This window comes from Siniperca chuatsi, linkage group LG5 (genome assembly GCF_020085105.1).
Source record: "Siniperca chuatsi isolate FFG_IHB_CAS linkage group LG5, ASM2008510v1, whole genome shotgun sequence".
Classification (NCBI taxonomy): domain Eukaryota; kingdom Metazoa; phylum Chordata; class Actinopteri; order Centrarchiformes; family Sinipercidae; genus Siniperca; species Siniperca chuatsi.
The window spans coordinates 18705720-18729038 of record NC_058046.1 but is presented as its reverse complement, the minus strand read 5'-3'; the positions used below and the strand labels follow the sequence as shown (position 1 = coordinate 18729038).

General features: G+C 37.9%; 3 protein-coding genes across 6 annotated transcripts in view; all 3 read right to left on the bottom strand.

The window, feature by feature from the left end:
* The window catches only part of dnah10 (dynein axonemal heavy chain 10), a 30213-nt gene extending 26910 nt beyond the window's left edge, over window positions 1–3303 (bottom strand). Inside the window, exons 1-8 of one of the 2 annotated variants that reach the window (XM_044197591.1) lie at window positions 2918–3303; window positions 2355–2464; window positions 2120–2228; window positions 1913–2028; window positions 1526–1739; window positions 1105–1262; window positions 613–843; window positions 173–363 (exon numbers count right to left, since the gene is read on the bottom strand). In XM_044197591.1, coding sequence (XP_044053526.1) covers window positions 173–363; window positions 613–843; window positions 1105–1262; window positions 1526–1739; window positions 1913–2028; window positions 2120–2228; window positions 2355–2464; window positions 2918–3146 — 1358 coding nt within the window. In that variant the 5' untranslated portion in view covers window positions 3147–3303. Of the gene's footprint in view, window positions 1–172; window positions 364–612; window positions 844–1104; window positions 1263–1525; window positions 1740–1912; window positions 2029–2119; window positions 2229–2354; window positions 2465–2917 lie in introns of those variants that run through there. The other variant, XM_044197592.1, reaches the window with a different exon arrangement.
* A 652-nt stretch (window positions 3304–3955) lies between these two features.
* On the bottom strand, window positions 3956–17049 carry atp6v0a2b (ATPase H+ transporting V0 subunit a2b). Of its 2 annotated transcripts, none has more exons than XM_044196314.1 (20): window positions 16460–17049; window positions 15986–16064; window positions 15483–15580; window positions 14821–14958; window positions 14556–14653; window positions 13725–13851; window positions 12636–12718; window positions 12419–12512; window positions 11433–11645; window positions 10993–11143; window positions 10312–10451; window positions 10019–10176; window positions 9733–9823; window positions 8633–8751; window positions 8328–8538; window positions 8080–8199; window positions 7840–7959; window positions 7605–7722; window positions 6346–6517; window positions 3956–6270 (listed from the first exon to the last, which is right to left on the bottom strand). In XM_044196314.1, the coding sequence occupies exons 1-20, from the start codon at window positions 16574–16576 to the stop codon at window positions 6234–6236; spliced, it is 2484 nt and encodes an 827-aa protein (XP_044052249.1). In that variant the 5' UTR covers window positions 16577–17049; the 3' UTR covers window positions 3956–6233. The 2 variants fall into 2 exon arrangements, with proteins under 2 accessions (XP_044052249.1, XP_044052248.1); XM_044196313.1 differs by having other exon boundaries at window positions 3956–6251; window positions 16460–17048.
* An 854-nt stretch (window positions 17050–17903) lies between these two features.
* On the bottom strand, window positions 17904–23076 carry tctn2 (tectonic family member 2). Of its 2 annotated transcripts, none has more exons than XM_044196316.1 (18): window positions 22880–23076; window positions 22545–22658; window positions 22158–22228; window positions 21751–21952; window positions 21538–21638; window positions 21227–21426; window positions 21013–21133; window positions 20747–20900; window positions 20565–20648; window positions 20358–20480; window positions 20176–20250; window positions 19961–20059; window positions 19699–19816; window positions 19509–19612; window positions 19190–19331; window positions 18892–19029; window positions 18682–18770; window positions 17904–18247 (listed from the first exon to the last, which is right to left on the bottom strand). In XM_044196316.1, exons 1-18 carry the CDS (start codon window positions 22977–22979, stop codon window positions 18126–18128), a joined length of 2157 nt encoding a protein of 718 aa, XP_044052251.1. In that variant the 5' UTR covers window positions 22980–23076; the 3' UTR covers window positions 17904–18125. The 2 variants fall into 2 exon arrangements, with proteins under 2 accessions (XP_044052251.1, XP_044052250.1); XM_044196315.1 differs by having other exon boundaries at window positions 18892–19035; window positions 22880–23075.
* Window positions 23077–23319: the final 243 nt, after the last annotated feature.

Sequence of the window (23319 nt, the reverse complement as noted above, 5' to 3'; positions counted from 1 at the left end):
CTGTCCAAGGCAGAGCACATTGTTAAGTTATACTGAAAACACAAAACAACCTATACGAATAAAGGATTCTGACTGATTACTGACCAATATTGGCATTATAAAATATAGTTAAATTTAAACTCTATCTAAAATCTGAACCTCCAATGTAAAATTTAAATGTATCCACACATACTTGAATAGCGTGTGGACATCAATTACTTGATCCACACGTTCACACAGCTGCCAGGCAATACGCTCCATTAGAGGGACCATGCGCTCATTTGTGTTATAGTGGCAAGAGATTATCCACACAATTTGAAGGCTGTTCATCAGAGGAGGGATGGTCTCCAGGATCACACCAAAATCTGCTCCAGTAGCCAGATTCTACAACAGACAATGTAACTTTGATTGAAGTGAAGATGAGGATAGCAGACCAATTCTGGAGTCACTATTTAAATTATTATTTTTTTTTATTCTTAAATTAAAAATTATATTATTATTACACTTATTATTATTATTAAGTGCGTTTCTGTAACAGTGAGGTCTTGGTAATTACACTGTTCATTGTTAACAGATAAAAGAGTTAGTCAATGTAAAGAATATTCAACAATAATGCATTTATAAAAAGTTCACCATAAAGTGTCTTTCCAGTGTGCTGAGGAAGCGTAAATTATCATCTGACTCCACACGGTATTTAGTAAGTTCAGCAACCGTTCCTTCCAGGGTCTGAATAATGCCTGCATCTGCTTTGGTCATCACCTCCAAGATCTTCTTTACCACAGGCTGTTTAAGTTGCTCACTCAGGGCACTCAGGATGGATGTACGCTCCTGCCAAAAAACTATCTCAGCCAAAGGGCCAGGTGCCTGGGGGAAAACGGAAAGTGAATGTTTCACATTGGTCTATGGATATCACTGTGTATGCTTCATGCTTTCTTGTACCCAATAATTTCATTTTAAGCTGACAGAGATTTAATTTCTTGCTAATGTTTCAGACATTTCTGCAGCAACTACACATGTGAATGCTGGGCTTGACCCCAAGTCCTTCAGCTGAAGTTTAAGTTCTTTAACTGTGACACCACTAAGCCTGTATTGTTTGAAATTCAGAAAATAAGGAGAGTCACAAACCTGTGGCTTTTTGTTTTTCTGCTCCTCAATAACAATGGTAATCTGAGTCTGCCAGTTCATCACACACTGCTCCAACTTCTCTAGCATCTCTGGATTAGAGAGCAGTACATCCACCTCAGGCTCCAGGTCAAGCTCAGGGATGTGCAGCGTAATCTCATCTGTGACAAAAAGACTGATCTTTAGATTGTACTGTTTATTATGAAATGTTGTGAAATCACCATTGGCAATAAGTGTGAGCAATATATTTGAGGCTTTTAAAAACCCCCAAGCAATTTTAGCAACAGTAAACAAAGTCCTCTCCTGGCAGAGACAGCTCAAAATATGCTTAAAATAAAATTTCTACTTGTTTTTTAGTAGTGAAATACTGATAAACTCATGAAATTAAAAATAATAAGCCCTTGGTATATCTAATAAAACAAACCTTGAATCTGAAGGTGTTGGAGAGTTGTGTTGATCAATCCCAAAAACTTGTGCGTCCTGTTGAGCAACTCATCACGAATTGGGAATTGTCCACTTGACTTCACTGGACTCTCCGCTTCACCCTCTCTGGTCTCCTCCTGAGGAGAAACTCTCCCGCTTTGATAACCTGCACCAGTTATCTTCATCTGGTGGGCAGTGAGCAAGGGTATATACACCTGACAAGAGACACAGTGAAAATATGCATCCTGTATTCTTTATTCAGAAAATCTGAAATTTTTGATATACATGGTTGATGTTGACAGTTTTTCTGCTGCTGTTACATTAAGTTTTTGTCTGACTGTTAGTGGGTGCTGTTGGTTGTTTGTGAAATGTTTTTCATTTTACTTACTTGGGCAAGTTTGTTCCGCAGCACAAGAAGGGGGTGTCCATTATGCAGGCCAGTGTCAAATAGCCTGGGCATCAGGACACTGGCCTCATTCATGTCCAGTGGTTCAACAATGGTCTCTATTTAAAACACAAATAATCTCTTGGTTAATTATTTTTATGTGCAATAGAGGCTTGAACATATTGTAATGATACTGAACTGTCCTCTCACCCTTTGTGTTCCTGAGAAAGTAGAAGACAGGGGATTTCAAAAATCTCTCTGGGTATTCGTTTACTGCAACATGAAGCTCAATGTGATAGACCACTTGAATCTCAATCCTCTGAAAACACCAAACATGAGTTTAAACATTTTTATTATCTCTATCCTCTCCATCAATAATACACTAATAAATGATTTCAAACACAGCTACAATTTGAAAGCAATTAAGAATTAAATTTGATGTTACATGGCTGGGACTTTGTTCATTTGTCTCCTCAGAGTCTGAGGCTATCTCTGCTCCACTTTGGGTCCAGGAATTCTTGTCAGGATCCGAAGAGTCTCCATCTTTCCTACTGTCTGAGGTTATAAACGTTGGAGTTAGATGCAGTCTTATTGTCCACATATTAACACAGTTTCTGCTCACTTTCTACACCTTCGGTTGTGCCTCTCGTGTATTAGCATACATTTGGGTCACTGAGATAAACGGTTTCTCTACATGTTAATTAACCGGCGATGTTTGAAAAAGCCAAAAGAGTCGCAACTTGGGAAATTGAGTAAAAAAAAGTTTTAGTCGTGCAGCGGACGGAATATTTTTTCATCCAGATGGTTAGAAGGGTATTTGGAGATCTGGAAATACTTTCAGAACAACGGCAAGTGTTTTTAAACGACCTTCTCGGGTTTTAACATCGCCGGTTAAGTTCAGTTATATCTTTTAAGAGACACGGACGGTTACTTCTGTCACCCGAAAGTATGCTAATAACGTTAGCTAGAGGCACAGACTGGGGCTAAGTTACACCTTGGCCAACTTACCGACTGGAATTTCAACTTCAATTTCTTCCTCTCTGATAGTTTTGAAAAACACAAGACATGATGGCGAGTCTTCCTCAGAGACAATGTTCAAATAACGGATAATTTTCTCTTCTTCTTCTCCATCTCTCCGACTGAGAAGTTCGTCGAAACAGTTAGGACAGTCCGGTAAATTGAAACCGGCAGATACGCGCTGTCGGATCCACTCCACTCGTAAATCGTCGTGGACCATATTTGTCAATTACTTTTAGTTAACATTTGGATAATTAAAAACCTTAACTACGTCCTGGTTAACCTGAGGCCATTTGAAACTTTGTCAACAATAGTTTGCGGTTGCCAGTAGCTTTAACAACGATCCAAGCAATTGCGTTGTAGTTTAGCGGTTTCACGTTGCCTGGCAACCATCAAACGTCTCGCTCATACAGCTTACTACTACTGTAGTTGGGAGACAGGAAGTGGGAAATGTGTTCCCAGAGTTTTGACTGGAAGGCAACTATCTGTGCCAGTTATCTCTTAACCTGAAGAGAGCTTTGGTCAAGGATCTGAAATCCTTGATACTTTTAGTAAATTGGAAACCTCATGTGGGAACTAGCCTACATTTCAGTAAATCTAAAATTCTGTATTTTAAATATCATGATGGCACTGTGGCTGCAAATTATTGACTACCAAGCCAATTAGCTTGTCAACAATTTTGCTAATCAAAATGAGTTTACACAATAAAAACAATTGGTAAAATGTTTAGGAGATTCATACATGATAATGAATATATAATCTCTATAATTTTGTTATACTAACTATATTTTTGATTTGTCAATTGATTTATGTAGTACATTTCTTATTATATGCTACTTTTTTTCTATCTTTTAGCTTTTTAAACTCACCAAAAGTGTGTGAAGACATCACACTGAGCCCATCTTAAAACAAAATAATAATTGTTTAGATTTATTTTATTCTCTTCATTATGTTATATCAATACAGAGACTGCTATTAATAGAGTGCTATTTAAGTAATTAATCAAAAACTGATAAATCAAATTACAAGTCACTTGATCAGCTGGTTTAATTGACATATCAATGATCAGTTAATGAATCAGAAATGTACAAATAGATAAGTAACTTTTTCAGGAAACTGATTTGATAAAAATTATACAAAATGTATCTTTTCTAGCACACCCTCTCCAGTATACTGCACCAAAGCTTTCATATGTAGTCAAAGTGTGTGTATGTACATTTAATTTCAAATCCCATCAAATTAAAGCAATGTTTAAAAAGAAGCATAAAGGTCACTTTCCAGAATTACACTGGAAAGTGACCTTTATGCTTTACTTTCCACTTTCCAGAATTACACCCCTTAAAAAGAGTTACTACACACAATATTTAAGTTAGTGAATGTCCTGATTCTGTGATGTAAGTCCTCCAACATATTTAAAATGTAAAATGTTGCTACATGAAGTGGGTCAAACGTCTTGGTGTTGACTTCCATGTAGCTTGTCTAAACCCAGATACAATAAGAAATCCAGTTATGGGCTTTGAGGGGAAAAAAACACAAACAAATACAATTTATTATTGACAAGAGGATGATTTTTTTTTCAGAATAAGTAGAGAATGAAGTGTTTGTCTATGAAAATAAGGCAATAATAATAATAATAACAATTCTTAGTATTAAAATCAAAGGCAAGATTAGGGCTGCATTAGAAGAAATTACAATACCCGTTCAACCAATAATTGCTAATCAAACATCACTCGCCCAAATATAACAGTGACTGACACGTATATCATCAAGATTTGACACCATATTGTTTCACTGTTAAAACCTGATATACAATGTCGTGACTTTCAAAAATGTGTGGCAGTATCTTACTGTAGCAAATTGTGTTGCCAGTGAAAAAGTGTAGACATCTCAATAAGTCTCCTTCCCTTATACCAATTCCATACAATACTAACAAATTCACAAAATTAGCAAATACTACTAATGCCTCATATCAGTACGTAATTCAATCTTCTCCTAATAAGATGTAATACAGCCTAACCACTGTGGTGAATATGGATATAAGATCTTTCAAAATAATGGGCTCCCAACCAGCAGAGCTGATTCAACAAATTAATGATTTAAGTTTTCCATGCATGGAATGTTAAATTGTAGTGGAAGACGCATAGGCAACACTGTGAATGCATAAAAGTAAAAAACATATCCCATTAACATTCATCTTTAATTCTGATACATTTTAAAATAGATTAAAAAATAATTCTGTAAAAGTATATACATCTCATCACACACCTGCCCAAGCACTTTTCAATAAGGAAAATGTCAAAGATCCTTCGCAGTGTTTATACAAGGGAAACTGAAGAATTATACAGTATATTGTCATTTGGTTGTACTTCTGTAAGGCAGTCAGTGCAACAAAAAGTTGAGCAAGAACTATGTAACCGAAAGGTGGCTCACTACCCTATGTATGGAAACCAGACCTGCCAAAACTGAAACTCAGTGAGAAACAGTCAAAATAACTGCATGAATATACACAAATATGCCAAAATTAACAACAAAAATAATTAGACACAGAAGAGAAGCAATGGAAGAAAACAGAAATTAATAAATTATTTTTAAAAGAAAAGGTGGATGTTATTTATTATCTTTCATCTTATTTTATCAGCAAATCTCATGAAAAGACCTAAACTAGCAACAAAGTGTTGTCTGTGTAGCCAAAATGTGGGGCTATCCATTTTCTTAATACTGTTAAGTTATCACATGCTAAAGTCATAGATCTTTTTTTTTTTTTTAACTTATTTATTTTAAGTTTGGAAGATGTGGTTCTCCATACAAGTGACATCAACAACTGTTACCAATAATGCATCATGAGAAAATTGATTGCTTTAAGTATAGGAGTTACATTTTAAATTTGAGCCTCATACTTAAACCTCACAAAATGTTCTGCAGTGAAACATACTGATTCTGGTACAAAATACCAGTTGATGAATACATTTGCAATAAGAAAAACAGTAATTTCTTAACAGTGCACTCTGTACTGTCTGTGTTTTTGAACTGTTAGGAGGGCAGTGTATTTCAGTCCAAAGTCTGTGAAGCTCAACATACAATTTCTTTACATAACAAATTGTTAAAAGATGAAAAGAAAAAATCTAAATCACTTCATGACATCTCTAGAATATGTCTTTAACCTTTGCTGGCTTGTTTTGGCTCTGTTTTACCACCTAACAGTTTTAGCAGATCACAGTCACTTCACAGTATGCCATCATGCTCAAAGCTGGAGAGGAGGAGAGAGAAGGAAAAGGGGCAAAACTTGACTCCAGTCCCACTGTAGAATTTATTCTGAAACTCCACCCTGAGGAAGAAACAAACAGCTGCTATGAATATAAAACACTGAGATAAATAAATAACTTCGGCCCTGTCAATGACACAAGTAATAGTTATCTTACCAGTGCAGCCGGAGGGCATGAAGGAATGCAGACAGACCCTCCATTACCAGGAGGATGGACACTGTGAGAACGGCAAACAGGCCAAACACAGGCACCAGGAATAAAACCCCGAGACTGGTGTCCATTCGTAGTCCTACTCGCATCACCATGGTCCACAGCACCTCCGATAGCTCTGTTAAAGCAGAGAGCATGTGCACCATCCATTTAGGGAATAACAAATAACAGAGACAAAGGGTATATGCCAGTTACTAATATTCAGGCAGATCTCAGGCCTGTCATTGGTCTACATTTGTTGGCCTCGATCTAGACTCCTATTAAAGTCCCTTGTCATGACCAAGGTTGCAAAATGGTTTGAATAGGTTTGGTATCATCATGACTTAAGGGTTAAATTTGTTTTGAGGGACTGACCAACTCTTCAGGCCCTTTCAGACACACACTGCACTCCAAAATTTGTTATCAATTTTACATGTCCGAGTTATGTCTGAAAGGAGCATTGAGTAGTTTTTTCTGTATAAGTCATGCCAGTAATCTGACTAGATATGATCTTTTACGATTTCTGCAACACTTCCATCACGGCTCAATTATGATTGGAAGTCATTAACAGAATGGCTACAGCACACACACAAGGTTATATACACATATTAGAGATATTAAATGGCCATTTGGTTCTGCCTTCTTAAGACAGCCCTGTAATTAATTTTTCAATTAATTATTTTGTTATGCAAAATTAATTAAAATCAGTTTAATAAACCATGAAATACTGTGCATGAGCAAATTTCATTACATGTTCTCACATTGGGTCAAAATGCGCTTTCACTGAACATTTTTGCCCTTGCAGTGCAGCAAAAGAAAGAAAAAAAACAACAACATGAAAATTACTTATTACTTAATTATCCACCTAAATTTTTTATATCAATTCTTACAGGTTGAGAATCCAGAGAACTGCTCTATACATAGAACATGTAAGCAAATGAATGAACTGAAAAAGGGGCCACAACCTAATGCTATTTTTTTTTTTTTTTGAACACTTGGATTGTATAAAATAGGTAGCAGAAATCTAGGAAATAATGATTTTATGAGAAAATGTATTGGGGATCTACAGAGTTAAGTACTGGCTGTTTGATTTGGAACAAAACTATCTAAATAAGCTACTCTTCAGTAATAATTTTATAATCTCACTTTGCGTTAAATGTGTGCTTGTACAGGTTTGAAGGAGGGACAAACTACCTGTGTGTTGCACTACAAATCATCATACTCACGGGCATGTGCCAGGCTCAGAGCCCAGAGCCTTAGGTAGGAGGCTGTGTTGGAGATGCAACCCAAGCAATACTCTATAGTGTGGATGGCCTGATGTAAGAACTCATCTGCAAAGTCGAACTATTACAACAACAAAACAAAACTCAGCATCACAGACACCAGCAAAAAATAACAATGGTTGCTTATAAGGAGGTTTAAGATTAATGGGTAACAATCCAATTGTTTTGCTGTGCTGACCTCCTCTGTCTGGCGCTCTCCGCTAGTGGAGAGATCACTGTGACTGCTGCCCTCCTCCATGTCATGAGCCCTCATCAGGTAGAGCTCCTCTTCACTGTTACGCCGCACTCGCTCATATCCCTGAGAACACACAGAGAAACTCATCAGATTTGCATATTTACAGTCAGAGAACAAATATTTGCAGAAATGTTTCACATCTATGCACACATTCACAGGCAGACGTGCATTTCAAACCCTCACCCTGTACATTCCTAGACCTTGGCTTCCATTGTGAAGCCAATAAAGGTAAACGGGTTTCCCCAGGAGTAAGACAGGCACTGAGAGAACAGCAATGACCACCAGAAATACCTGGAAGCCAGTCTGGAAGAAGCAAAACAAAGTTGCATTACATTGTTATGAACTGTCTCAGTGACATCTGTGGTGTATTTTGAACGACATTAGATTTTGCTACACTGAATCAGGAATGGAGCTTTATATTAGCTTCTCACCTGTCCTGGGTAGAGGGGCTGCACTGCATCACCCTGCATGAGGAACATGTTTATGAAGTGAATGAGGATGCTCGGGGCCTGTCTGGAGTCCTTAACAGAGAAGACCAGCCACTTGTACATTATCATGAACACCAGGTAGCCAAACAGGCACAGCAGGAACAGGAGCTCAGGGAGAAATACCAAGTACAGGTTGTACTTCTTCCTGAAGTGCCTGTTTTTGTTGACAAAAATAAGGCAGGGTATTAAAAACTATAACATCTAACATTAAGGGCTTTACAAGGCAAAAACAAAAAAGTGGTACTTACAAGTGATTATAAGTGCTGAGGATGACCCCGAAACTCATGTGTATGATGCCCAATATCACTGACATCTTCATCTTATAGGAGTTCAGAAATGTAAGGCGGTTGGATGCCAAGTTCCAAATCTTTACAACGGAAAGATGACATATACTGTATTATACAGTGGGTAGTTTTGATTGGTAAAAGAATACCTCCAGCAATGCTATTCCCATAAAGTATAGTTGTGTTTTGTTCATCGATTAAGCCATGTAAGGAAGGCATTATTGTTTCTGGAGGGGATCTACAGTAATAATGTTATTTTTACCCATTCCAAGAATTTATTCTTACCACACAATGTGCGTACCCTGTATGAGTAACATTACCACTAATTGAGCAAATAACCTATTTTTGCAGGGATGCAAAAATGCACCACATTAATGGCTGTTTCATACTCCTTGTTAAGATACAAACATAATAATATTATACCTTCTCGAACTATATGATTAAAATTTCACAAGCCTATAATGAACATTATGGTATGAAAGTCTCTCCCCTTTAAATTACACCCATGTTGCCTTGCACATAGACAATCCTAATCAGTTCCACACAGTGATGTACAAAGACTTTAAACTGCACTGTTTGGGAATCAGTATCAGGGGAGGAAAGGTGGAGCCGATGCATCTATAGATGTGTACCTTGAATTGTAGTAGTATATAAAATGCTCTTACATAATTAGAAATACTTTAATGTGTGGTAAGTGCATTTCAGAATCTTGATATGCCATTTCTGCAATTCATGTAAACCTAAGTTGTTCTCATTGCACATCACTGATAAAGTGCCAACTATTGTGGTAATCATGAAGCTAATAAGCATTTTTATTGTTTTCTGTTTTATTGTTGTACGCACACAAAAGTATGCTTGCATATGTATACATGGATAACTTGAAGTGCACACGTCCTGGTGACATAATACATTTCAGAGTGCTTTTTATTGTGATTGTGAGTATGATGAACGCTCTTTAAAACCACCACAATGATGAGACGCAATGATAAAATCTATGTATATGGAGGTATTACATGACAAATCATGCCATTCATAATGACTAGTCTTCAATATTCTCTACTCACCGGGTCAATTCCCAGAGGGTACGGTCCTTTGAAAACTCCTGTAACATTTGGATCCAGGCTAAGAAAATGATTCCCACGGATATCTTCGTCACTATTAGGCACAAATAAAACCACAAGTGTGTGTTACATGTATGTCATTATGAAACATATCCACAAACATCAACGAACACGTATAATAGGTTGTTCATTCAATTTCTTAACAGTAAAAATAATACTTATGCACTTCTGGGCCTGTTCAGCTGTTTTTACTGTTACAATGAAGTCCTTCTTCTCATGAAGTACTCACTTCCACACCTTCCCTGTGAACATGGCCTTCACACTCCATCCAGAACCAAAGATGTTAAGCGACTTTGAGAAACAGTCATTGTATATCAGGCCAGTGTAGATGGAGAACAGGCCCATCATCAGGATTATATAACGCCCCTCAAAGAATGTGTTCCAGATCTGCACATACACACCGAATCACTCAGTTACACTTGAGACACACTGAATGCCACAAACTGGCATTCGTTAGGTTACTTGATTGAGCCTGAAAATTTGTATAAAGGTAAAAAAGACAGCTTTACGGTACTCACTCACCTCATTCCTTGTGTTTTTAAGTTTGCGGTTGTTCTCGTACAGCACCATCCAGAAAGCAAACACAGCCATGATAACTCCATGACCCAGGTCCCCAAACATCACCGCAAACAGGAATGGGAAAGTGATGATTGTGAAAGGAGCTAAAGAAAGAGAAAGAGAAAAATAAATAAATCAAAGCTAGTGAACGTTAAAAGATACTTAATACTGTAGCACTTCTAAAAATAAAATATCCAAGATATAAAGACAACAGGATATTAAAATCTAGACACAGAAACAACAACAAAAACCCACAAAAAGAAATGTAATTGACAAGTTAGCATAAGTTGAAACAGAAAAAGATAAAATACAAATCTGAATTAAAACCAGGAAAGTTAAATAATATGTACTATTATAGAAAGAATTATAGAAAGCTCTTTCCATAAAAGGAAATGTGAAGCAGTTAGCCTGAGCTCTTCAGATAGTCTGTTAAAAAAAACATAGACTGAGTTTGAATGTAACTCATTTTCTGCAGAGTAACTCATGGCTAAGTCTTACAAGCTATAATGGCGGCATGTTCCCATCACCTTAGTTCTGGATTCAATTTTTTGTTACATTATGCATGTGTTATCACAGGAAGCAGTATTACACAATTACAATAAAATGATCGTTAATTTAAAAAACAAAACAAAGGATCCCACTCACCAGGGTTAACCTCCCTGTAACTGCCCACTCCATAGGCATCCACAATGTTCTGGAAGCCAGAGGTAAATTTGTTGGTCCTTATCAGGGTGGGGGGAGTGTCGTTGGTGGGGATACGATTGACAAAGGAAGGAACTGTTGCTCCACTTTTTCTCTGAAATATTAATTTCAAATCAAAATGTCAGCATTTTGCCATAAACTTATTTCACCATAATGTATTGAAACATTTCACTGCAAAAAAGTAGGCAGCACAAACTAAACTAACTAAACTTTTCTTAAACTAAAGAGTCCAAAAAAAAGCGCAATGCCTTGACAGTACATGCTTATATGATAACAATACCCCAGTTCATGAAGCAACTACCCGTGTTAAATAAACAGAAAAACAAAGCCTGCAGTGAGGCCAAAGTCAAAAGCAGAGAAACTCTGTAAAAGAGTTTTCTCACCGATCCTTCTTCTAGGGCCCTCCGCAGGGCGGGAATGTCATTGACAGGACACCACACCTCAGCGATCAGACACTTGTTAGTAACATCAAAACTACACAGGTTCAGAATATAGTAGATGGCCTTCATCTTCTTGACCTGGATGACCCAGGTGTAGACAGATTCTGAAGCCTTAATCAGGACCTGTCTCAGGTAGTCCTCTGTCCTATGAAGTACCTGGACACAGCAAGAGATAAACAGGACTCTTAGTGTGGTACATCATATTAAAATATATTCAGAAAAGGGTAAAGTTTACAAAATGTGACTTGATGATTATGTATGGCATCAGAAATCAACATTTACATTTTAAACGAGGCATTTGTGAGTGTTTCTGTGTGTGATTAAGATGCAGACAAGAGAAACAGTAAAGAAAGGGGAGGGATGAAAAAAAGCATGCATGAAAGAGAAAAAAACTGTTCAACTTTCAGCTGAGGCCTCATGCTGATCATGTGCTACAGGGGGTGAGTGCAATTCTATTTTTCAGTTACAGTGGGTTAAAGCTACCAAATGATTCATGGTGAAATGCCTCAGACAGAAACTTAACTGACCATCTAACTGCCAGGAATGGGTCACAAGAAGAAAAAATTAGGTTAATCTTTTAGAAAATAAATCAGCCATTTAATTTAGTTCTTTAGCTCTTTCTTCTTTGACCATAAAAGACCGGTTCAGAATAGAAATCCTTACTGGATGTAATGTGATTCACTGAACACAAGATTTTCGGCAAGCTTGTTTTGGAAAATATTGTATTCCTTTATCTTCCTAAACCCATCACCAGAAAAAGCTCATATTTTAAATGCTCTAGCTTATATTTTAACAGGGAGATGAGAGCAAACACATGTACAAGTAAACCTTTAGTGAATGACACACAGAATAACTACTCTTTCTGTCACTAATTAAACATCTGCATAATTAGATACTTAAAAAAATAAATAATAAAGACTAAGACATACTGTGTGCAGGTCCTGAATGCGAGTTCTTAGTCCTTCCACAACATCATTCCTCTCCTCATTGCTACTGGGATAGGGATACAAGTGACAGTGGTAGCTATGGAGAGGGGAAAAGTATGTTATTCACAACTCAAAGAAAGAAACCTAAACAAACGGATATAAGCCCTTTTTTCTGACATTAATAGAGCAACCATAGGATAACGTATTGTGGAATAATTACCAGTCACAGATCTTCTTCACTTTCTGGCCAATTTGGTCTCCCCAGTAAGAGATCAGGAACACCACGCTTTTTGTAGGCTCACCCTGCAGATAGGAAATAAGAGGAAGTGTTGTATATCAATGATAAGACCCAGATACTCCATCAATAATAAAAAGAAAAGTGTCATTTTGGGCCCAGAGTAGGTTTTCGAGTGCTGGTTACACTTTGTTTAAAATCTCTATATTTCATAAAAATGAACCAAAAATATGTATTTCTATTTGTTTGTAAAATCAAGCTATTCATTACCAAAATAAAACTGAAAAGTACTTGAGATTGAAAGTTCATTCTTGACCTTGGAAACAGCAGCTGAAAAGTACTGCTTTCTCTGCCTGATTTTTGAAAAAGCATTTTTAGTGTAATGTCAAGTCTCCTCTTTTCCCACGATTCAGCAACATGTTAACATTGCTTGTAAGAGGACATGGAAAAGTGGATTAGTGCTGTCCCTCAAACTGAATAGACAAGATTGCAGCATTAATTGTTTATGAGAACAGCACGAAGGACTAGAACAGACTTCACAACAGCTTCACCAGTGTCATTTTCAATACTCTGTCCTCTGCATGGTTTCTTAAACTCCAGTGTGGCAATGCTACACAAAGGAAGTGACAAGGATATTTTTAGTGCTATTTCACACCATACACCACATAATATCAAGCAAATATGTTGTTCTTTTTTTATTCTATGCTATAGCAAAAATAATTATAATTATGATAAAATAAAAACAAAATAATAATAATAATTAGAATGTTTCTTTGCAATGTCAAAAATGATGGAATAGAGAATATTAATTAGTCCCAGAAAAGTCCTTATCATGTGCAGACATAGAAGTCAACATCCAATCTGTCCTTAAAAGCAAACCAAATTAAGTACCTTGCATCTAGACAAGAACCCAACTTAGGAAATGAGATACAGACAAAATACGTAATTCATGCAAATGTTTCTTCTTCCTTCCCTGTTGATATTTTAATCTCAACTGTAATGTAGGGAAGACATAACAAACGTAACTCAACTTTAGCACAAATCGTGGACATAGTTAGCTTTGAGAACACTTACTGTGTCAGGATCTTCCAGATACTCTTCGACCTCAGCATAGCTGAGGATGGTGTAGCCTTTACACACTCTCCAAAGCATCCGCTCAAAGGCCTCGATCTTCACCCTCTGAATGAGCCCAGAAATGAAACTGCAAGAGAATGAGGAGAACATTCACAAGCGGTCTTTCCTTTGAGCTGTCACTGTTGCTGCACAGTCACAATACTCCATATGAAGGTAAGATAGCCAAAACCGTTTGGTGAATAAAGCATGGTGTACTGGAGAAGAATTGTGCGACATGTTAATTTTAATGCACATTCACAATTCACATTCAACTAAGTCTTTGTCCTTTATACAGTGTCCAAAGTATTCCCACACCACTGAGTTAAGTGTTTTGGAAGAGTATAAAATCTAAGAATAAGGTTTCGTATGAGCAACGTGTGGTTGGCAAAGATCCAGAGCTGCATTTCAGTTATTGCAACGTGTGAATTTCTTGCCTGTTTGTTTGTGAACTGTATATAAAGTGCGTCTGTAAGTGAGAAGGGTAATGGGAGACAGAGAGGACACAGAAAACTATTTATGAGGAAAATAAAAGTGCAGCTTGCCTCATTTTAAACTTTCTTTAAATGTGTAGCAGCAATTGTGCAACCCATTTACTTTTTCTTCATGATATCATTGTGGCTTGAAAATCAGAACATATTACTATTTCATTTTTAAAATATCATGACAATTGTGAGAACTGGTAAACCGTGACAGACCTAGTGTCTACTGTCTATTCTAAAATAAATCCAACTACAAGTCCAAACACTAAGATAAACTGATGCTGATTTGGCTAGCAGAATTTCCATCCCTCACCCCAGTTTGGCTCCTAGCCGCTGCATGCTGCTGTAGTCCATCATTGTTTCTTTTTCTAGGAAGGGAAACTCCTCATATTGCACTTGAAGGGGCTCTCGCTAAAAGTAAAGACAAGATGCAGGCGGGTAAAGAAGAAAATCAAAATCAAAATCAAATCGAAGAGCAGACTCTAAGTGCCATATTGTGAAAATAATTATTTGCAAGACAACACCCATGAAAATGTGGGTTTAAAGAACCCAGCTACATTACAGGATGACACACTAACCTCAGCAGTTCTCATTACAAAGTTGCGGGTAACGCGCAGCATGTGTTTGTACTCTGTCAGCTCCAGCAGATTCCTCTGCAGCTTCTCTTTATTCCTGGTGACTTCCCCTAACTCCACTTCAAGCCTCTGCAGCTGCTCCTGTGAACACACACACAGAGACCCAGTGATATAATGATAATATAATTTTATTTATAAGGTTTGAAAAAAACATTTTGGATGTAATTTACCAATTTTAAACAGACTAGAGCAGAACAAAGTAAGATCCAGTGTTCTACATTGAGAAAATACTCCACTACATTCATTTAGTTGCAGTAGCATTAACTCAGCACTGTACAGGAATACCACCATCAACATATTGTAGAAAAGGTTTCAGTCGTAGTCATCTGGACACTGTTTTCAGAATCAAGACGTTTCGGCTCCCATCCGGAAGTCATTCTCAATTGTGAAAAAAAAAAAAAAAAAGGGACAGGAACTCCCCACAATTGAGAATGACTTCGGGATGGGAGCCAAACGTCTTGATTCTGAAAACAGTGTCCAGATGACTGTGATTGAAACCTTTTCTACAATAGAACACTCCTGGACGAATGAGGGACTACACCGTCTCACCATCAACATCTTACAATCAAAAATGATAAATGATGATACATTAGCAAGTAACTAACCATTATAGCCATGACGTGCTTGGGTAAAGGGGCCACTGGGTTCACGTCTCCTTCTGGCAGTGAAATGTCTGCTTTCTTGACTTCCCTCAGAAGGTATCCTGTTAGAAATAAAGAGCAATCATTTCAAAGACACAAAAAACTGTTGAAAAAATGTTTCAAAGCTTCCAAATACCTTTCATTAACACTGGATTCTGACAGTATGTTATTCTGTTCTCTTAATCTAATAATACAGGTTAGTTAACCAAGGATGGCATTTAATTCAACTAAATCTACAACCAGATGACATTTCCCATGACTGAGGGCCGTTGGCTCTCCAATTCAGTGAGAAGGCCCTCTGTGGCTTCATGTATTTCTGCTTTGCTTATACGGCCCCATCACATCTTTGCCTTAACCCTGTCTTGGGCAAAATAATTGTATTTCCTGACCAAAACTCGACTACAACTCAATGAATAGATCGGAAGTCTTACTGGTAAATTGTATATTAAAGATCAATATATCCTTACCAAGGATCCTCTCCATCTCTTCACATTTTTTGATCTCATTCACATGTTTTCGCTGGAAAGCGTTAACACTGGGATTGAGCTGAAACAGGTGCAAGAGACATATTCAGTCAAGAATTGAATGATTAACAATCCTCATCCCCACTCATAACTGTGACAGTGTGGAACATACCACTATCTTCAGGACAAACCATCATAAATCAAGTAACGTTACCTGTACGGACCACTTTACAGCAGTATTTTACAGCTATGATTTATGGGATACCGAGGACTTCTTTCTGTAAATTCTAAGAACAATTGCCACGTCTGCTTTGATATAAAGTCAATGACAAATGTTACGGAAGCTCGGATTGTACGTACGATAAACAAAGAGCACTTTGTCGAGTGCTTTCGATGTTAGCAAACTCAGCACTAACGTTCAAAGTGAGACATTACTGTGTTTCATGAAGACTATAACCAGTCTATTTCGGGACTTACGTCTCTGAACTCCACAAGCCCCAGTTCTCCAAGTTCACTGATGCAGTCGTATGCTGACCCAGCCTGTAGAAACAGTTGGGCCAGACACATCTCTTCACCTCGGAGCAGAGAGCGCATTTTGACAGTTCGCCGATATTTGCTTGCTCAGACGACAGACTAATATTAGCAAGCTAACTAGTGTGGTTTCTGTAAATTAGACGTCAACGGCGGTCAGTCAAGTCCTTCTTAGTGCTTTTCATGTTTTGGCTCCGGCGTTAGTACAATATTTGACTAGCATTACGGACACTTTAGATGGTTATTGTTACAGCAGAAGCTGTTCCTGTGTTAGCTAATGGGCTAGCCGGTGAGCGCCGTGTTGTTAATTATTGGATGAAAAACTTGTTTGATCAAAGTTGAACCTGAAATTGTGAGGCAACCGTATTAAGACCGCTAACGCAGCATATCCAAAGACGTGGTCGCAACTCTTCTCATAGTTTATGAAGTTTTAGCAGACGTCAGCTTGCAATATCCATAGTACTACACGTCACTCCACACTGTTGAATACGATCAACTTCCACAGCAGTGAATGCACCTTTGACCAATGATCACCGCCTCCTGGAGTCTGCGCACCACACACTCTCTTAAACCTTTTGCCTTTAAGCCCTCAACGCTGTCTGAAGGCGAATGTACGCACATGCACTCATACACAAAGTATCCACTTTTTACATTTTTCTATAAGTAGACTGTCAGAGCTTAACGGGCCTACCAGTTTGTATTACAAAAAAAAAGTCTTCATGGTACGCTAACTTCTTACCAAAATCCTACAAACAAACACTCTGCACAAGTATCTGGAATATTTGAGAAGAAATAGAATAGTGCAATCATCTTCTCTGGGGTGGTGACATCAACCACGCAGTGTTTATTCTGTAAATATTATTCTGTTACTCTGCAAGAATAAACCCTTATAATACCATGGCCGGATTAACCTGTTAGGGTTACAACCTGTTTTGCCCAGGGCAAAAAAATGTGCAGACTCTGAAAACACGTTGTTTCTTGCAGGCACTTAGAAATAAAAATGCAAACGAGCTACATGTTAGTTCCTCTGTCTTCTGGAACAATAGCTAGCACCTTTGACCTGATTCAGTTGGATGAAATATTGGCTCATCCATACAGTGAGGCAGGAAATGGGTCTAGAATCAGAAGGAGCAGCAGCTATATTATGTTTGGTGTCTGCATGATTCTGAAAAAATACTAAGCTTGTGGATATTGACTCCTTGTGGGAACATCTAAAACCTGAACAAACATTGACCCAGAAGACGGCACTCAATAAAAAACAAACTGATAGGTGGGACTGAAATCAGATAGAGGATTGCACAAGAAGAACCTACCCACTTTTCAAACCTATCAATAAGAAAGTAGTGATGAAATGTATGAATGTAAGTTGAGGGCTTGAGCCTAAAAAAAGTAATTGAAAAAACATCTTTATTACAAAATGGTGCACCAACACAACTATTTACATTCCCACAAACATATTATAACCATGTAAAAACTATATTATTATAAAGAATGTCTAATGGAAAAAGGTGTAGTTACATTTCAGTGACATTTAAATACATCATCTTGTTCAGCCTCTCACTCTCCATTATCCCTCAGTCTGTGTGTCTTCCTCTACATTTTTCTCAGAGTTTTAGAGAGCGGCACAGTTCCACGCCTGTTGGATTTGTCTCCATTGAGTCCCAAGAATCGAGGCAGTGATAAAGAAGAAAACCAAGATAAGGCCTTTAGCCAGTGACTGAGAATATGGCTCACCTGGGGAGGGTAAAGGTAAAATAAGTCTGTAATAGTATTATCAGTATCCATTGTCAAATAAGTTAAATAAACAGTGTTGTGAAATGTTTCACAGCTGTGGCTTTTTCTTTTTAATTCAAGGGTCAACTCTGGGATCAATTGCACTCACTGTTGCATTCAAAGGCACATTATGGTGTAGAATCAACCACAGTACAATCACATCGAATACTGATGTAATTTAGACGTTGTGTCGTTCTTATTTAACAAATCCGTAAGGCCGTCAGCTCTGATGATGGAATGATGGATATAATTATCTCGACTCAGTGTTAAACTCAAATGATGGATTTTCTCAGTAATTTGATTTTCTTAGCATGACAACAATTTCCAATTTATTGATCAACTAAAGGAAACAATAAAATACTGGACAGATTTCCCTGGAATAGATAAATTCCCACCTGTGTAATATTTGGTGATGGGGAAGGCGAGCTCAGGCCAACACACATCATTCCTGCTACAGTCATACTCTGTGAAGTTGATCTGAAACCTGGGGGGAAAAAGTCACAATCTAGGTTACAATCAGTCAGGCAGCTCATACATAAAGTAACTTATTTGGCTCAAGTTAACAACCCTCTTTATGAGGGCAGTCTTGCTATTTGAGGAAGCACCTGGTTTTTGGTGGTCCTGTGTTGATAAGAATGTCAGTAAAAGTGACCGAGGAAGTGATGGGGAACAACTGAGTCTCCACTGGGTCCACACACGGAGAGACATCACCTCCTCCACAATCCAGTGCCCAGGTGGACAGACTGTAGCTAAAAATGACCCAAATAAGATTCTTGATTCGCAATGACTTATAATACTAATGTGAATTAGGACACATGGTGACTTATAAAGATTAACAGCTCCTCTTGAATTGAGAATACAATTTACACTGTGCATTGCAATGAGTATACACCTGATACACACCTGACTTGCAGAGCACGGATATCCCTTTGAGGTATGCCATCTACCATGCCAGTGATAAGACTCCAAACATGGACATGCTGGTGGGATGGAATCCCATAGCATGAACTTGTGGTGTCTTCCATAGCTGAGTTCAGTGTCACAACTGGAATTTATATGTTGTGTGTAACATTTAGTTAGAACAAAATGAAAAATAATTTGGCAGAATGCTGCCTTACAAGTTAAAATAAAAGTATAGCAAAAAATGCATGATCTCATTACATAAACATACATGGAAAAAAGAAAACTTTGCATGAATTGTTTCTTTGCACCATCTACTTACAGCTTATGTTCACCCAGTCTGTCATAGTTAGAGGATCTGGGTTTCCACTCTTTGCCACATATGTGGCTGTAATCAACGCTGCCTGAAGAGAAGAAACCGTCTCTCTAAAAGGAGAAAACACATTATATTTTACTTCAGCACAAATACATAGAGATATAGATTAAACATGAACTTGTGCTGAGCTACTGACCTCAGGAGATTACACTGAGTCAGATTCTGTCGGCTGACAGGTAGCAGACATCCTGATGTTGAATTCTCCCCAAACAGAACTGGTTTCTTCTCAGCAGTGGAACAGAATCCATCACTCACTTTTAAGCAAGATCAGAAAGTTGTGTTGTGTCTTTTAGGCAACTTGTTTTGACTGAAATATACTGTACGTAATTCACTATTTTGCTACATGCAGTGAGCCAGTAATCAACAACATGAGTTTGGGTTTTTGGGATGGGTTTTACCTGGTTTCCAAAGATTGATTGACGTCCTCTGTATTGAGCCTGTATTATTGTCCAAAGTGTCCAAAATTCCAGCAATAACAGGCCTTCCCACCTGATAACCTGTCATTAAAAATGTTTGTGTGTTACCCACTGTAAGAGCTACTGTGAACTATTTTCTGTAAAACATTTAACTTCCACAACCATTCTCAGGACAAAGTATTTTGTCTTGCTCTCACCTGGGTTCCCTGAGTCGGGCTCGCCCATGAATTCTCCATTTAGAAACACGGCAGAATACCTTGTAGTTAACGCCACTGTTTAGGAGACAGAATAGCAAAAATGAGCCCAAACTACATCAAACATATCTATCAACTATGACTGGTGATAAGCCAAATCATGAGCAAGCTTTATGGGCACTTACCACTACTACTTAAAGTGATGGTCCCAACAGTGTGCGTCAGTGTGACACTTGTAATGCCATTTCCTTTCCAGTAGAATTTGTAATCCAGTGCTAATGTCACATTCTCACATTCCAGCCTTTCATCTTCAGAGAAATATTAACAAACTTCAACATTAAGGTTAATTGTCAGTTTAAGTTCTTTTAGTAATGATGTTATAATCTCCATACCTGAAGAGGCAACAGCATCTGTGCTTGAAATAAACTGACTCAAGTTAATGGCCACTTCATCAATTACATCCACTACAACATCACCTGGAATACATAAAAAAAAAAATAAACCGAAAATTAAAGACTCCAGCTCCAGAATGTATCGAAGCATTGCTACAGTATGTTTAGCAGGTAAAACATACCCCCTTGCCCATTCTTCACTTTAATCCTCAAATCTGTTGGTAGTGTTTGTAAGGGAGATCCAGTTGGACAGGAACGTAGCAGAGTTACACACTTGACTTTGAAATTTTTCAAAAATGCTACAGGAGCACTGTTCACACACCGCCCGAGCACCTCCTGTGGAACAGAAATATACAAGGCATTAGTTGTTACAGCTTTAGCAACACATGCGATACAAAATATAATCTAAAAACTTTTTTTTTTTTAAAACAACATACACACAACTAACCTGGGGAATAGTGAAGTACTGGTCATTTAATGTAAAAATGGGACTTCCTTGAATATAAACATTAACTGGCACTGGAGCGGACAAAACAGGCCTTTGGAAGGATGGGCCAGGCTTTGATGTACTAGACAAGTTAAAGGGCAAAAGATAAATAATGAAAACATGACACAAAAATGAATAAATGAATCACAATTTAAAAAATATATATATTTCTCACATTGTGTCTCCCTGGTAAAAGAGTCCAAGGTAAGGGTTGTTTTCAGGTGGAGAATTGACACATAAAAATGGAAACCAATCCGGGGAGTCATCAGAGGACTGAACGGAGCACTGATAATCTGAAGCAGGAGAGACCTGTCCACCAAAAGGCCCTGGGAGACAGTGGGACACAAACAGCTTCAAATCTTCAATGGAACAGTCCTGTTAGAGTGAAAGACAAATAAGTCATTGTTGATTAATAAAGGAGGAAATACATTTTCCTAAAAACGCACTCTTGTTAAAAGAATGTAATAATGAGAGATATGTAAATACCTTGTCACAGCAGCAGCGTACATCACATGCTTTATATGTGAGATCACAGGGACAAGAGCCCAGTGGTTGGTACACTTGGTTTGGAATGACTGTTTTATTATCTGAAATGGATAGGAGATTTATATCCATTAGAAATGTGGCCCCCTCTAAGTGCTCACATCCTTAGCATGAAGGCCCATTAAGATGAGAGATGACATGTTTTATTTGAATTACCAGATCCAACATTAGCAGGAACCAACAGGGCATGTATCTTGGCCTGGATCAGCAGTGATGCCTGAGGTATGCCGCCCACACAGGCAGACACCTGAAGGGTCTCCAGGACACACAGTGGCTTTGGACAGCAGTCTGTGTCCGTCTCATTCTCACCACACAAACGCAGACTCTTATCCAGTCTCAGCTGAACTTGAACTGCAGTCTGGGGCACCAAATGAAACAAACATACATACAACATGAGACATGAATAAAAATGTATGTTCATACTATAATATCAAATATTAAATTAATTGTGGGAGGTTTTTATTACTATAAACCCTGTCTAATTGCCTCTAACTTCAGCATTATTTCAACACTATCTGTAAATATGATGAAAATTACTGTTCACTTTAAGACTGGTTTCTTACCTTTCCCACCTGCTCCCTTGTGAGCACCCACTGTGTAACCTCAGCTACACATGATGGAGAACCAATGCTTCCTGTAAAAGAAAGCAAGCCATCACCAACCACCAAATCTGTCCAAAATGACAACAGACTACACAATCACAAAGTAGCCACATTGTTGCCTTTCTTCTCTCTTTTTGTGAGCCACTAAACTGGAGAATGGTATATTCTGGAAACTAAATATTTCCAAACACCAATAAAAAGCATCACAAATTAATCAGGTGATATTCTGGTAACTAGATATTAGAGCAAGAAACGTAGCTGAAAACATAGCTTAACTGGCAAACAAACATGGGAATCTGCTAGAAATCAGGCAGAGCATCGGGAACGGGAAGTTTTTATAGCTTTTACCTGTTGTATTGGATGGAAATACCGTCCTCAGACTCAGAGAGATGTCTGACGTGTTTCCGAGCAAAAGTGCGGTGACCATTGGTCCAGTTGCAGTGAGATATGACGGCTGGAAAACTGTACAACATGATGGTAACGTTAACATTTCTGTTTACTGTTCCACGTATCAGCTTCATACAAATTTACAAAATTACATTATTACAAAAGTAATTCAACTGACGTAGCACGGTTGTCTTCTAACTAGCTCTTGGCTAGCTATAGTTCTTTAAGGTTAACTTAGCTAGGTTTGCTTAGGTAACGTTAACTATTTTAATATAAATATTAACGTAATGTCTTACCGACAATGTTTTGAGTGTGAGCCAAGGAAATTAACAGTAAAACACATGAAACCTGCGGTGAAATGGACGGAGGAAAGAATAGATCAACCACGTGAGCCATTTGGTTAACTTCAGATTATAAAATCGACATATTTGTAAACTGTTAGTGATGTCTTGGCAACGCAGATCTTTAACGAATCACATCCTAGAAAAGGTCTTGTTCTGGGGAAACAGGAGAAACAAAATTATACTTAACACAAGAGCACAAGAGCGACCTCATTTGGCCTGGAGTGGTAGATACATGTAGCTACAGTCTGACATTGGTTTGAGTGAAAAGAACATCATTTAGAAACTTCAAGTCGCACAAAAAATGGTTACTGATGGAGGACAGAGCACGTCATATTCAATTAAATATTGTTTATAGAAATTTACATGTAAGTGCTCCTATCTGCTTTTACAAT

Excerpts from the sequence above, each read along its gene's own strand:
- atp6v0a2b (XM_044196313.1), bottom strand. The coding sequence starts at position 16,576 with ATGCGCTCTCTGCTCCGAGGTGAAGAGATGTGTCTGGCCCAACTGTTT. Across the intron at positions 14,959-15,482 it reads AGCACGTCATGGCTATAATG|GAGCAGCTGCAGAGGCTTGA; the intron begins GTTAGTTACTTG and ends GTGTGTTCACAG. Across the intron at positions 10,177-10,311 it reads TTAAAAACACAAGGAATGAG|ATCTGGAACACATTCTTTGA; the intron begins GTGAGTGAGTAC and ends GTGTATGTGCAG.
- tctn2 (XM_044196315.1), bottom strand. The coding sequence starts at position 22,979 with ATGGCTCACGTGGTTGATCTATTCTTTCCTCCGTCCATTTCACCGCAG. Across the intron at positions 20,649-20,746 it reads AGTGAAGAATGGGCAAGGGG|GTGATGTTGTAGTGGATGTA; the intron begins GTATGTTTTACC and ends TATGTATTCCAG. Across the intron at positions 20,481-20,564 it reads AGATGCTGTTGCCTCTTCAG|ATGAAAGGCTGGAATGTGAG; the intron begins GTATGGAGATTA and ends ATTTCTCTGAAG.